The sequence below is a fragment of the Capricornis sumatraensis genome, chromosome 2, assembly GCF_032405125.1.
Source record: "Capricornis sumatraensis isolate serow.1 chromosome 2, serow.2, whole genome shotgun sequence".
Lineage (NCBI taxonomy): Eukaryota > Metazoa > Chordata > Mammalia > Artiodactyla > Bovidae > Capricornis > Capricornis sumatraensis.
In genome coordinates this window covers 115,619,078-115,633,700 of record NC_091070.1, presented here as the reverse complement: position 1 = coordinate 115,633,700, position 14,623 = coordinate 115,619,078, and the positions used below count along the sequence as shown (strand labels likewise).

At 48.9% G+C, this 14,623-nt stretch overlaps 2 protein-coding genes across 3 annotated transcripts; one reads left to right on the top strand and one right to left on the bottom strand.

Moving 5' to 3' along the window:
* Positions 1 to 4,120: 4,120 nt before the first annotated feature.
* Positions 4,121 to 6,944, top strand: NAXE (NAD(P)HX epimerase). Its single transcript, XM_068964302.1, has 7 exons — positions 4,121 to 4,312; positions 4,447 to 4,555; positions 4,705 to 4,815; positions 4,894 to 5,007; positions 5,770 to 5,917; positions 6,245 to 6,453; positions 6,762 to 6,944. The coding sequence occupies exons 1-6, from the start codon at positions 4,131 to 4,133 to the stop codon at positions 6,445 to 6,447; spliced, it is 867 nt and encodes a 288-aa protein (XP_068820403.1). The 5' UTR covers positions 4,121 to 4,130; the 3' UTR covers positions 6,448 to 6,453; positions 6,762 to 6,944.
* LOC138072956 (G patch domain-containing protein 4) lies at positions 6,911 to 13,382 on the bottom strand. Of its 2 annotated transcripts, XM_068964300.1 has the most exons (9): positions 13,328 to 13,382; positions 11,282 to 11,418; positions 10,746 to 10,819; positions 10,546 to 10,638; positions 10,367 to 10,453; positions 8,962 to 9,018; positions 8,587 to 8,675; positions 8,301 to 8,351; positions 6,911 to 8,067 (listed from the first exon to the last, which is right to left on the bottom strand). In XM_068964300.1, exons 2-9 carry the CDS (start codon positions 11,358 to 11,360, stop codon positions 7,329 to 7,331), a joined length of 1,269 nt encoding a protein of 422 aa, XP_068820401.1. In that variant the 5' UTR covers positions 11,361 to 11,418; positions 13,328 to 13,382; the 3' UTR covers positions 6,911 to 7,328. The 2 variants fall into 2 exon arrangements, with proteins under 2 accessions (XP_068820401.1, XP_068820402.1); XM_068964301.1 differs by lacking the exon at positions 8,962 to 9,018.
* Between the last annotated feature and the right edge of the window lie 1,241 nt (positions 13,383 to 14,623).

Sequence of the window (14,623 nt, the reverse complement as noted above, 5' to 3'; positions counted from 1 at the left end):
TGGCACCTACTCCAATATTCTTGCCTGGAGAATTCCATGGACAGAGGAACCTGGCCAGTAACAGTCCACGGGTTTGCAAAGAATCGGACTCTAATGAGTGACTAACACTCTCACTTCCTCATCTGGAAAATAGGGATAATGACAGTTGTTGTAAGGATAAAATGAGAAGACTCATGTCAGCACTGGGTACATATACTCAAAATATTATCTATGTTAAAGAAACATTCTTCACAGTGTGTTTTGGAAATGAATCTTCAGAATTGACTAATTTTCTCAAGTAGGCCTGTAGGGAGTCTTGTTGTTCAGTCACTAAGTCATGACTAATATATAAAAGTGAAGCTACTTATATACTGGTGAAGCTATAAAACAAAATTAGTGAAGTCTTAGATAAGATTATGCAATTGTAATGTAAACTCTCTTTTAATTAAGATGAATAAACGAAAAAACAAGGATGAGTAAACCACAGTCTAACCAAAACAATTTTCCACCACAATCACAGTCTGATACATGCAATTTTCCACATCAGACATGTAAATAAACATACATGAAGGCAAGGTTACAAGCCATAGGCGATCGTAAGCCTCTTATAATAAAAAAAGAGAGACTATCAGAGGAATGGGCTTCCCAGATGGCTCAGTGGGTAACTAAATAATCTGCTTGTGATGCAGGAGACACAGGAGACACTGGTTCGATCCCTGGGTTGGGAAGATCCCCTGGAGAAGGAAAATGGCATCCCATTCCAGTATTCTTGCCCGAAAAATCCCATTGACAGAGGAGCCTGGCGGGCTACAATCCATGGGGTTGCAGAGTCAGACACGACTGAGCGACTAAGCACAGCACTGCACAGCATCAGAGGAATAGTTAAAAGCAGGAGGGGTTCCGGCTTCTCTTGTGGCTCAGTGGTAAAGAATCTGCCTGCCAATGCAGAAGACATGGGTCTGATCCCTGGTCCAGAAAGATCCCACATGCCGCAGAGTAACTCAGCTCAGGCGCCAAAACTACTGAGCCTGTGCTCTAGAGCTGGGGAACCACAACTACTGAGCCCAGGAATAGCAACTATTGAAGTCTGCGTGCCCTAAAGCCCGGGCTCTGAAACAAGAGAAGCAACCACAATGAAAAGTCCAAGCATTGCAACTAGCTCCCCCTCGCTGTGAATAAGGAAAAAAACCCTGGCAGCAAGGAAGACTCAGCACAGCTGATATAAATAAATAATTTTTTTCTTTTAAAGTAGGAGGAGTTTTTGCTTTTCTCAGTGAACTAGCCAGGAATGGAATTTGTTACAGAAACAGAATAAACTAGCATAAAAACATCCCCCTCAATCCTGTTGTTATTTAGTCGCTAAGTCGTGTCTGACTCTTTATACCCCATGGACTGTGGCCTGCCAGGCTCCTTTCAAGAATACTGGATACAAGAATACTGGAGTAGGTTGCCATTTCCTTCTCCAGGAGATCTTCCCCATCCAGGGATCTAACTCGCCTCTCTTACTTCTCCTGCATTGGCAGGCGGGTTCTTTACCTGGGAAGGCAGGTAAGCAGAGATAAGCGAGGTAATTTAGTGGGGAGAGGGGTCCCAAGTTATATGAAACGCTTCAGTTCAGTTCAGTCACTCAGTCGTGCCGACTCTTTGTGACCCCATGAATCGCAGCACGCCAGGCCTCCCTGTCCATCACCAACTCCCGGAGTTCACTCAGATTCACGTCCATCGAGTCAGTGATGCCATCCAGCCATCTCATCCTCTGTCGTCCCCTTCTCCTCCTGCCCCCAATCCCTCCCACCATCAGAGTTTTTCCAATGAGTCAACTCTTCGCATGAGGTGGCCAAAGTACTGGAGTTTCAGCTTCAGCATCATTCCTTCCAAAGAAATCCCAGGGCTGATCGCCTTCAGAATGGACTGGTTGGATCTCCTTGCAGTCCAAGGGACTCTCAAGAGTCTTCTCCAACACCACAGTTCAAAAGCATCAATTCTTCAGCACTCAGCTTTCTTTATAGTCCAACTCTCACATCCATACATGACTACTGGAAAAACCATAGCCTTGACTAGACGGACCTTTGTTGGCAGAGTAATGTCTCTGCTTTTCAATATGCTATCTAGGTTGGTCATAACTTTTCTTCCAAGGAGTAAGCGTCTTTTAATTTCATGGCTGCAGTCACCATCTGCAGTGATTTTTGGAGCCCCCCAAAATAAAGTCTGACACTGTTTCCACTGTTTCCCCATCTATTTCCCATGAAGTGATGGGACCGGATGCCATGATCTTCATTTTCTGAATGTTGAGCTTTAAGCCAATTTTTTCACTCTCCTCTTTCACTTTCATCAAGAGGCTTTTTAGTTCCTCTTCATTTTCTGCCATAAGGGTGGTATCATCTGCATAACTGAGGTTATTGATATTTCTCCCAGCAATCTTGATTCCAGCTTGTGCTTCTTCCAGCCCAGCATTTCTCATGATGTACTCTGCACAGAAGTTAAATAAGCAGGGTGACAATATACTGCCTTGACATACTCCTTTTCCTATTTGGAACCAGTCTGTTGTTCCATGTCCAGTTCTAACTGTTGCTTCCTGACCTGCACACAGGTTTCTCAAAAGGCAGGTCAGGTGGTCTGGTATTCCCATCTCTTTTAGAAGTTTCCACAGTTGATTGTGATCCACACAGTCAAAGGCTTTGGCATAGTCAATAAGGCAGAAATAGATGTTTTTCTGGAACTCTCTTGCTTTTTCCATGATCCAGCAGATGTTGGCAATTTGATCTCTGGTTCCTCTGCCTTTTCTAAAACCAGCTTGAACATCTGGAAGTTCACGGTTCATGTATTGTTGAAGCCTGGCTTGGAGAATTTTGAGCATTACTTTACTAGCGTGTGAGATGAGTGCAATTGTGTGGTAGTTTGAGCATTCTGTGGGATTGCCTTTCTTTGGGATTGGAATGAAAACTGACCTTTTCCAGTCCTGTGGCCACTGCTGAGTTTTCCAAATTTGCTGGCATATTGAGTGCAGCACTTTCACAGCATCATCTTTCAGGATTTGAAATAGCTCTACTGGCACTAGCTTTGTTCATAGTGATGTTTTCTAAGGCCCACCTGACTTCACATTCCAGGATGTCTGGCTCTAGGTGAGTGATCGTGATTATCTTGGTCGTGAAGATGTTTTTTGTACAGTTCTTCTGTGCATTCTTGCCACCTCTTCTTAATATCTTCTGCTTCTGTTAGGTCCATACAATTTCTGTCCTTTATCGAGGACATCTTTGCATGAAATGTTCCCTTGGTATCTCTAATTTTCTTGAAGAGATCTCTAGTCTTTCCCATTCTGTTGTTTTCCTCTATTTCTTTGCAGTGATCGCTGAGGAAGACTTTCTTTTCTCTTCTTGCTATTCTTTGGAACTCTGCATTCAGATGCTTATATCTTTCCTTTTCTCCTTTGCTTTTTGCTTCTCTTCTTTTCACAGCTATTTGTAAGGCCTCCTGAGACAGCCATTTTGCTTTTTTGCATTTCTTTTCCATGGAGGTGGTCTTGATCCCTGTCTCCTGTACAATGTCACGAACCTCCATCCATAGTTCATCAGGCACTCTATCAGATCTAGTCCTTTAAATCTATTTCTCATTTCCACTGTATAATCATAACGTTAATAAGAACATTAACTTATTGAGCCCTATGTGCCTGACGCTGTCTACGGCTTTGCATGGACTACAGCCCCATATGTACTCGTATCCCATTTTACAGACAGGCAACAAATCTGGAGAGCCAAGTTCACTCACTAAGTGGTAGGGCAGGAACCCGGGTTAACTGCTGTGCTATACAGCTTAGCAGTAACAGAATTGCTACCCAAAATCATGAAGAAATGAAGAGTTATTATCGACGGGCGCTTGGGAGCAAAGCACTTCGGGTCATTTGCGAGACAATATGAAAATGCTCCGGCGACGGGCTGGGATCCAGACAGTAAGACAAGACGCCCTGACGGAGGCGGGGCCGGTGTGGGAGGGCACCCGGGCCTTGGCGCGCACGGTAACAAGAGGAGAAGCGGCGGAGTTGCCAGTCCTAGGACCGCTTCCGGCCAGGGTGCGTGCGGGCCCGGCCCCTGGGGGCAGGGCTAAGTGCTGCGCATGCGCCGGGCGGGCCAGCGTGCTCCCTCCTGGCTAGCTGGATGTCCGGTTTGCGGGCGCTTCTGGGGCTCGGGATGCTGGTTGCAGGCTCGCGCCTGTCACACGTCAGAGTCCAGGCCGGCTCCTGTCGCGCAGGACCCACCTGGTGGGTGCCGCAGCGGCTGATCTCGGGTGGCCGCGGGGACTCAGAAGTCATGGCGAGTTCAGCAGTGAAATACCTGAGGTAGGCGAGGTTCTGAGCGGGCAAGCGGGGCGTAGGACTTGGGTGGAACCCAAGGGGGCGGGACCTGGGGCGGCCGCGCCGCCCGCGCGAGGGAGCACCTGAGGGGTGGGGACTCAGGCCGTGGGTTTCCTCAGCCAGGAGGAGGCCCAAGCCGTGGACCAGGAGCTGTTTAATGAGTACCAGTTCAGCGTGGACCAACTTATGGAGCTGGCCGGTCTGAGCTGTGCCACAGCCATTGCCAAGGTCAGTGGCACAACTCTCGACCTTTGGGGCAAGCCATTGTACAAGCCCCCCTGGCCTAGGCACAACGAAGTGAGGGGAGGGACGGCCAGGCCAAGCCTGGTCTGTCACTGCCCAAAGCCCCTCTGAATCCCCTTTGACTCTGCCTTCAGGCATATCCCCCCACGTCCTTGTCCAGGAGCCCCCCTACCGTCCTGGTCATCTGTGGCCCTGGGAATAACGGAGGAGATGGCCTGGTCTGTGCTCGACACCTCAAACTCTTTGTGAGTACACAGGGAAGGGCTGTGGGGGAGAGGTTTCCAAGACCTGGGCTTGAATCCCCCACCTTCCTTTCCCCGTAGGGCTACCAGCCAACCATCTATTACCCTAAAAGGCCTAACAAGCCACTTTTCACCGCACTGGTGACGCAGTGCCAGAAAATGGACATCCCCTTCCTTGGTGAAATGCCCTCAGAGGTAGGTGGCTCCTGTTCACTGCCCTCCTCAGTAACTGCTGCCTGCATCCTGCTCTTCACTCACCTTTCCAGGCTGAGCTCACTTACGACTCTCCCTCTCTAGATTAACTGTTAGAGGGCAGGGAGAGGCCTGACACAGGTGCCTGAAGTATGCTACCTGAATGGAATTGGTGTCATAGGGTGTGCTCCATTTATGAGCTGCCAGCACCCCCTTCTCTAAAGCTTTATTTCCCCTTAATCTCCCCTGGTCACTCTTTCCACGCTGTAGCCAATTCCTCTTCCTCTAGCATGCGGTAAACACATTACGTGCCCCTCTTGGGAACTGAAGTGACTACCTTATCCTGAACCCTTTCTTCAGATGATGGGTTTAGGAGTGGGTAACTTGAGAACGTTTTAAAATTCCTTAGCACGTTTTACGGATGAAGAGACTGAGATGCAAAAGAAGGTAAGTGATTTGTCCAAAGTCACACATCAGTTCACGGCAGAGGCAAGGCCAAAGCCTGCCCCTCCTGACTCCAGGTCTCAGGCTGTGCTACACTGTAGCCTCTCCAGTGGTTGGCAGACACTCAGAGCGGAAGATGTGACTGGACTCAGCTTGGCCTCAATCAGTGACTTGCACTGAACTCTAGGCCTCAGAATGCCATTTGAATGAGATTAAATTTCTCCCTGTGCCTATGGCCTTTGGGTACAGAGGACAGCCCTTTCCTGTTAAGGGTTCTTTGTGAAGCTGCTAGCTCTGACGTCTTCTCCTTCTCTACTACAGCCGATGCTGATTGATGAACTGTATGAGCTGGTGGTGGATGCCATCTTTGGCTTCAGCTTCACGGGTGAGGTTCGGGAGCCATTCCGCAGCATCCTGAGCATCCTGAATGGACTCACTGTGCCCATTGCCAGCATCGACATTCCCTCAGGTGCGGGTCTAAGGAGGTTGGGGGGATCAGGGCCCTGCCCTGTCTTGAGGTAGGTACCTAGGAGTTCTTGTTCCTGATTCAAGGTTCAGACAGAGTCTAGAGGTGCAGAAAGAGCCAAAGTAGGGCTGAGGAACAAAGAGTTTAGGAATGCCCTTTACATGTTGACTGTGAGACCAGAGCCCAGGAGTGTGTGCAGCTCCAAGGACATGATTTCCTCAGGTGGGGACCCAGGGGGCTTCCCACTCCTTTAAGATTAGAGCAGAGCAAGGTGTGGAAGGGGACTGGACATCTTGGTCCCTTCTGCTCTGACTACCACCTTCTTTTCAGGATGGGACGTGGAGAAGGGAAGCTCTGGAGGAATCCAGCCAGACTTGCTCATCTCCCTGACAGCACCCAAAAAGTCTGCAACCCAGTTTACTGGTCGTTACCACTACCTGGGGGGTCGCTTCGTGCCACCTGCTCTGGAAAAGAAGTACCAGCTGAACCTACCACCCTACCCTGACACCGAATGTGTCTATCGTCTGCAGTGAGAGAAGGTGGGGGGCATTCTTTTCAATAAAGACTTAGTGCCTCTCTCCCAGAACTGTGGAGTCCTGGGAGCTCTTCTGACAATAACAGTTAAGAGATGGTATAGCCAGAGAGCAACTCTGGAGAGGTGGTGCACTCTCTGTGGGAACAGTGTGCAAGAGAGGTTTCTATGGCATTTGGGGGCAATGACAGTTGCCTTTCAGATGCTGAAAAAGGCTCCAAGGTGAGGTGTGCGTCCTTTACACACACACAGTTATTAGGGATGCAGACAGGGAGCTGGGTGAGGTTCTCTGAACTCTCTCCTTTCACTTAACAGCATAGCAAGACTACCAGATGTTAACAGAAGGAACTTCTTCAGAGGCCTCTAAGGGAACTAATTTGTATTCAGGACCTTCCTGGGCTGAGAATGGAGATGACTGTCACAACTTATCTACAGACTAGAAGACCAAGCTGATGTTTATTCAATTTGGTATAGTTAGAAACTGGCAATCTATGGGCTGAATTTGCATGTTTTTCTTAGCCTTCAAAATAAAAAATCAGTATATTTCCCATAGATCTACATTTTCAGCTTCTTTAGCCAAGATGTCTCTTCAGATGTCTGCATTCCCACTGCCACAGCTCCCCGCATCCTGGTCCCTTAGCTGCCTGGCCCCTGCAGGTGCCTGAGTTCACCATCTCTGGGTTAGATTCTGTAAGGGGGACTTGCCTCTCCGTTGACTCAGACATGGGACTACCACTCTCTTCTCAGCAGACTGCTATTCCACGGCTGTTTCTTCCTTGGGAGGGACTCCTCACTGAGGAGGTGCCTAAGACCTGCGTCAGCTCAGGCCCGAGGCCTCAGCTCCTGGAGGGGCGTCAGTCGGGCCCCGCTGTGGCCTGGCCTTCAGTCTCTCTTCCGTTTCTTCTTCTTTGCTTTCTGGGCAGTATTGACTCCAGGTCCATCCAAGACTTCCTCCTCCTGATGCTGCCATCTTTTCTTCTTGCTTCTCCCCCTTTTCTGATCACTGCACGATGTGCTTTCTGCTTCTTTGGTCCCACTATCTGCGAGAGCCTCTTCAACTTCTTCATCCTCTGTGTTCAAGTCTTCTTCCTCATGCTGCCGCCTCTTCTTGTTTCTGCCACGTGGGTGAGTGTATACTCTCCTCTCCACTTCCTCTGTCCCGACTCCACTGACAGCCACCTTGCCTCCCTCATTATCTAAGACCGCCAGCTCCACCTTCTCCTCTTCACGGTGCTGCCTCTTCTTTTTCCTGAGGGACCGGTCGATGTGCTCTCTGTTTTTCAATTCCCCAAGCCCACCTGTTCTTGTGGTCTCTTCATTTTCTGTAGCTGTGCCCTCTCTCTCATCTGTGACTCTTTCTTCTTGATGCCGTCTTTTCTTCTTGCTTTTTCTGATGCTCTCGTCAGTGTGTTCTGAGTACTCTTCTGCACTCCTTTCAGTTGCTGTAGCCTCTTCCTCCTCTTTCTGCTTCCTTTTCTTTTTCTTTTTCTTGGGGGCCTTGCTCTCAGACTGCAGTTGAGGGACCCCAGGGTCCTGGCCTTTGAGCCGAGCCAGGAAGGCCTGCTCCTGGGCCTCTAAGCGAGCAAGCTTAGCTTTCATTGTGATCCCAAGACGGGCAGCCCTGAAATAGATGGGGCCCAAGTCAGAGGGAGGCCATCAGGGAAAAGAGGCCTCATCTTTGAGACTGCAGGGAAAGTTGGTAAGGAGGAGCTACCTGTCTTCAGGCAGCTTCAGAGATGGGCACAGAGTAGGAATCATTTCCTCTGGGGTGAAAAGAGTGGCACAGGCCACCCTCAATGGTGGGCTTGTGATGGGGAGAAAAGAAGGGAGCCCAAGAAGCCAACCACTACTTACTTGTGTGCTGTTCGTCCCTCGCAGGCCTGGAGCAGCATCTCATCGGTCAGCCTGTTGGAGAGGGGTGGGAATCAGGAATTACAAATAGATCTGGTGGAAAGGCTTGACCTCTCCTCCCCTCCAAAACATTCACCAATGAGTTCCTATTCAGGACCTGGAAGTGCCAAAGATTAGTACAACAGTTCCACCCCCCAGGAAGACCACAGTCAAACATTATACAGGTCCTTTCTTCTGAGATTTGAAGGCATCTCCTCGCATATGCCCCAGCACTAGAAAGACGTCTCACACATTCGGAGGCTTGGGCTCCTGGCTGTCATCACTGCAGCTTTCCCAGTCCTTGTCTGGCTTCTCCCCACTTGAAGTCAGTGTGGCCGTCTAGAAGGAGGAATCGTGGGGATGGACAAGGCCCACTCAACACCACCGTCATCCCACTTCCCTTCTGGAAACCACTCCCAACCACCATCTCAAGTAGCCAGAGGCACAGATCTGTCAGCCCCTGACATCACTTCTTACAGACCTCCACAGAGGTGTGCCAACCTGCATATGTCAGCTTGGGCAGGAAGTGGGCTGCAGCTGGGAATGGGTGGGGCAGGGGCAGTCCTGGCTCCCTGGCCCACAGCGAGCTAGCTAGTGGGCAGAACAAGAAGGGAGGGACAAGTACCTGGGTCATCAGGTCTTCACAGTGGGACAAGTGCCCCCTGGTGGTCATCTCATGGTTCTAGCAGCAGACAATAAAGATGGTTCTTTTCACAACCTGTGCGCCCCCTTACCCCGCCCCCGACCCTGGGCCAATACCTATGCACAGTTCTTTATTTAACCAGGTTAAGAACCTACTATGGATTAAAAGGCTGGGGATACAGAGTGGAATAAGAATGAGATGGGTGCAGCCAACATAGATCCTACGTGGTTAGCAGGGAAGGAGATATGGCAGAATGTAGGCAATTATGAAGAAAATACTGGCAGACTACAGTCCATAGTGTCCCCAAAGAGTCAGACATGACTTAGTGACTAAACAAAAATTATCTCTGCTAGAGGAGGGGTACCTGACTCAGGCTTCAGGGTTTGGGGAATAGTTCCTACAAGTAACTCGGCTTTGAAAGACAAGGACAAGGTCAGCAGGTAAAGGAAGCAGAATGTCCCAGAGAGGGGGAGCATATGCAAAAATTTGAAGGTGAAAAAACATGGTGCCTGAAAAAGATTCAGAATCAATCTGGCTAAAGTGTAGGCAGAGGTCCTGAGAAGTGGCGAGAAACAGGCTAGGAAAGAAGGCAAGGACAAGGCCTGAAGGGCCATCCGAGTCAGTCTGTCACCTGTAGACTGTGTCATCCCAGGTCAAGGAGGAGCCAGTGATGCAGTGAAACTTGTGTTTTACAGAGAACACTCTGGATGCTTTGTGGAGGATGAACTGATTGGCACGAGGATTGAGACTAGAGTGAGGAGCCTAGCTAGTTATGAGGCTGTGGAAGAAATCATGCAGGAGATGATGGTCTGAACTGGGACCGAAGATGGCCACAGAGATGAATGGGGAAGATCTGCTGGATAACATGTAGAGCCTTTAAGCAGGGAATGGAAGATCATTAAATGTCAACTCCCTTCCATTGGCATGCTAGAAAAGGGAAGTCTGAACACCTGGGTTCTAGTCCTTGGCTAGAACAGGTTCTTATAGTTACTAGCCACCTGTGGGCTCTTCAGTGAGCCACCTCCCCACTTCTGGCCATATCTGCAAAATAAAAGACAATGGGTCCGATAATCTCTCAGGTCTCCTCAGGCTTCTAAGTCCTTTGAAATAGATGTCCCCTCCCTGCTCTCCTCTGGCAGCTCCTGACTGTCCTCTGCCTCCCACTCCCTGTTGCAGCCCCCTCAGCAGAGGGCAGGGATCCATGCAGCCTGAAGATTTCAATTCTTGCTGAGGATCTGGGCAGTCTGGGTCAGCAACAGCGAGGTTAGTCCCAGGACCCCACTTAGGACAGTCCTGAGAACAGGTAGGGCATGCAAGGCAATTGTTCAGACCCCAAGAGACCAGCGAAGCGGAAAGGATGGGCCCTCTCACCCCCAGCCTCTAATACCTTCACAAACTTCTGATACAGCAAGTTGGGCTTGGCGTGATCTTGACGGGCGGTCTCCTCAGACAGGCGTCGTATCTGTACTCCATCCTGGGGAAGTATGTGTGAGTGGGTGCCACGTCTCCCTCACCCCCATGTGTCCAGGCCCTCGTGTGTTACATGCCTGCTATTAGAGCTTATACCTGCCTAGTTTCCACCACCAAGTTGGCTGCAGTCTTGTTGAACAGATCATTCCACCAGTGATTTGTGAACTCCTTGGCAGGGTCGTGTCCCACCTGCCAGAGAAGTGTGAACTCAGGGCTTGTCATTCCCCTCCCTCACCCTATCTTCAAGGCCCCCATCTCCCATCCCCACTGACCTCCCGCAGTCTGTCCAGTCTTACCCCATAAGTGTCCTGCTTCAGCGTCACCCTGAGGGCCTGGGTGATACCATTCTCCTTCCGGCCCAGGCCTTTGCCTGCAGAAGACAGCAAATGACCTGGCTTATTCCACTGCCTGCCCTAAGCCCTCACAAAGCAACCCTGGCACATGCCACTCCTTGTCATTCCACACACCTAGCACTGGGCGTGCCCTGTCCCTCTCAGAAACCCTCCCAGTTCCACTCTTCCTAGTACCTCTCCATACAGTCTTCATGTCTTTGAGCCCAAACTCTCTTTTCCCATAATTCTCTCAGGACAAAGGTCATCTCTTTCCCACTCCCAGTTCTCTCAGCCACTTCCTTCTCACTATCCACAGTCATATTTCTTCCCTTTTCTGGAAATGTCTGGAAATTGCTGAATTTTCTTCTGCAAATTTTCTCTTTAACTTTTCCTCTTCCGTTGAACAGACTAGAGAGAGGTTAATCCAGGATAATGCCTCTCCCCTGGGCAGAGGGTAGTGAGGGAGTTAGGGGATGTGGAAGGGGCCCCCTGGGAATCACCTTGAGTCCATCCATGCTTTAGCAACTGCTCCTCAGCAAACTTCATCCCCCGACTCTTGACCTCAGGGGTGATACTCATGATGAGAAAAGTCACTGTCTTCAGGCTCTCACTGGAGAAGCAGCAGTCACTGTCATCCCTTTAAGAGGAAGGGAGAAAGTGCTCAGATCATGTACCAAATCCATCCTAACTGCTCTTATAAGAATTCTTTCCTGGAGCTGGAACAGAGACCAAGCTGGGAGGCCTGGTCCTTAGGGAGCTCCCTGACCACTGAGAGGTCAACATGCTAAAAGTCAAGGAGAACCAGTATTAACAATAATACCTAAATTTATGGAGAGCTCACCACATGCTGGGCTTTGCTAAGGCTTTGCATGGATCATTTCATGTAACCGTCCCAGTCCAGGAAGATTTCCTAAACTTTGCATTCAGGAAAGTATTACTATCCTTTTGTTCAAATGAGGAAACTAAAGCCTAAGGAGGTTAGGTGACTTGCTCAAGGTCACACAGCTGATGCATGTAGAATTCACACTCAGGCAGCTGGTCTGCAGAATTCCCACTCTTGACCGCTACCTGACAACATCTCCCATGATTTATTACCATGTTAAAAACAAAGCAAAGCAATGAGATGTTTGTTAACCTGAGTGATATCTGTCTGTGCTCAGTTGTATGATTCTTTGTGACCCTTTGGTCTGTAGCCCGCCAGGTTCCTCTGCCCATGGGGTTCTCCCAGCAAGAATACTGGAGTAGGTTGCCATCTCCTCCAGTTATAAGACAGCAGTGCTTAATAGAGCCTGTATCCTATACCTGTGCCCCAGCACTTACACTGTGGGGGCTTCACCACCACTGTCTTTCAGTCTTGTTGGAGCACCCTTTTTGAAACTGTCCAGCTTGGAAAGGTGCTCTTATATTTAACAGGAGGATTACACATACTATTATACTGTCTCATTTAACCCTGACAGTTCTGTAAGACAGATATTATCCTTATTTTATAGAGGAGAAAAATAAAGTCTCGGTTTCTTGCCTGGTTTCTTATATAGCTGGTAAGGGATGTAGCTGGAAATATGAGCCCAGGATGCATGACTGTATAGTAGCCCAGCTTCTATTATATTCCCAACTACAGTCATCCCTCAGTTATCAGCGGGGTACTTGTTTTAGGACCTGCCATTGATACCAAAACCCAAATTCTATACTCAGCCTTCCACATGCCAGCATGTTGCTAATTGTTTCACACATATTATCTCATTTAATCCTTCCAACAACCCCACAGGGAGGTGTTTTGGGTTTTGTTTTGGCTGCCCCGGGTTCCTTGCAGGATCTTAGTTCCCCAACCACGGACTGAACTCCAGCCCTCCGCAGTGAAGGTACAGAGTCCCAACCACTGGACCACCAGGGAATTCCCAGGAGGTGTTTTTACTGTAACTTACAACTGAAGAAATGGCACTGAAAAGTTTAGCTACTTGCACAAATCAAATAGCTGGTTAAGTAGCGGATCTAGGATCTCAGGCACTCCAGAACTGGTGTTCTCAATCACTACTCACAGGCTCATAGCCATTTGCGCTTTACACTCTAAGACTTACACAGCCTATGCCTTGTCGCATTAATTCGAAATTATATTATATACCACAGCCTATGCTTAGTCTTATTCCCAAACCCCTGATGCACTTAATGCAGCTCCTGAATGCGTTCAGTCCTTAATTGTCGAACTGAATGACACAGGTGGGAATTTCCTTAACCGACCTAGAACAGGTAACTGTGGACAGAAGCTAGATACCAGGCTGTGCTCGCAGTCTTTGCGAAGGCTGTGAGCACACTTTCAGGAACTGTCTTCTTTCCAGTCAACGTGAGTTTTCTGGAGAAGGGGCCCTGGGCTACCATTCTTACAGAGGTTCTGAAGAGCTGGCTCCTTTCCCTAGGGTTCCTTCCTGTGGAGGTTAAAACTCCAGCCCTCCGACCGCAGCTTCACTTGAGTAAAACTATTCTCTTTCTGTCACATTTGCCCCTGAGCCCGGGCTATGACAGTCACCATTCGGGGGACTGTAGCCCCTTACCGTCATTGCGAGATCCTCTCCGCAGAAACATGTGACAAACGTGACTTGTGCGCAGCCATCTTCCCGGAAGTGCTGTTTCGACCCTTCTAGGCTGTGGAAACCATAGAGATGCACGCTGGAACTGAGTCTCTGTGGTCCCCGGAGAAACTATCTGAAAGGCCGGCTTGCCGTATGGTTGCCATAGAAACTCCGCCCCAGCGCTAGCCCATTTCTGGAGATTCGAGAGGTATTCTACTTATTGCCTCCCAGCAGGCCCTGAGCAGCTAAGTGACTTCAGTCCTACCTGACTCTATTGGGGTTCGGAGAATAGCTTTGGGTCCAACATTGAGTAGTCCTAGGCACAAATACGAGAAAGGAAAATTTTAGGTGAAAGCATCGAGAGTGGCCTGAGAGATTCGTGGAGGCAGAGAAGGAGGTAGTACCTCTGAGGTGATTAATAATTCAGGGGATGAATACTCAGCCTGCAGGGACAGTTGTTTTTTGTTTGTTTGTTTGTTTTTTAAATAAAATCCTAGAGGTAAGAGGTTTCAATACGTTCATCAAACACATTTTGATTCACCACTGTGTGCCAGGACCTGTTCTTTGGTACTGGTGATACAAAGATGCATAAGACACGATCCCTGACTTCGAGGAGCACTTTGTCTAGCCCAAGCAAAGCTGGAAGCTCGAGTGGGACTGGAGAGGCAAAATCCCGAAATGCATAATAGGTTGAGGAGTTCAGACTTGCCTTATAAGTATGAGAATCCATTGAGCAGGAGAGGGAAAGAACATATTGCAAAGAAGTCAGCAAGAGAGGTTGCACATCCTCTCATCCCCACAGTGTTCTTAGGGTCCACTGAGCCACCCAGGAACTAAAATCGGAAGGGAAAAAGAAAAAAGTTTTCCCTTATTTGCATCCCTATATCAATATTTGGACTTCCCTGGCTCAGACGGTAAAGCGTCTGTCTACAATGCGGGAGACCCGGGATCTATCCCTGGGTTGGGAAGATCCCCTGGAGAAGGAAATGGCAATCCACTCCAGGACTATTGCCTGGAAAATCCCATGGACAGAGGAGCCTGGTAGGCTACAGTCCACGGGGTCGCAAAGAGTCAGACACGACGGAGCGACTTCACTTTCACTTTCACATCAATATTTACGGTAACTTAGCGCCCCCTACGATCTTCAAAGAGAAAAGCTGCCATTTCACTCAAGCTTTGTCACAATTGTTCAGTATGTCATACTACCTCATTCCAGTACGTTTTTTTAAACATGAAATTAATTTTACTTTTAAAATATGCTACATGGGAACAATACTT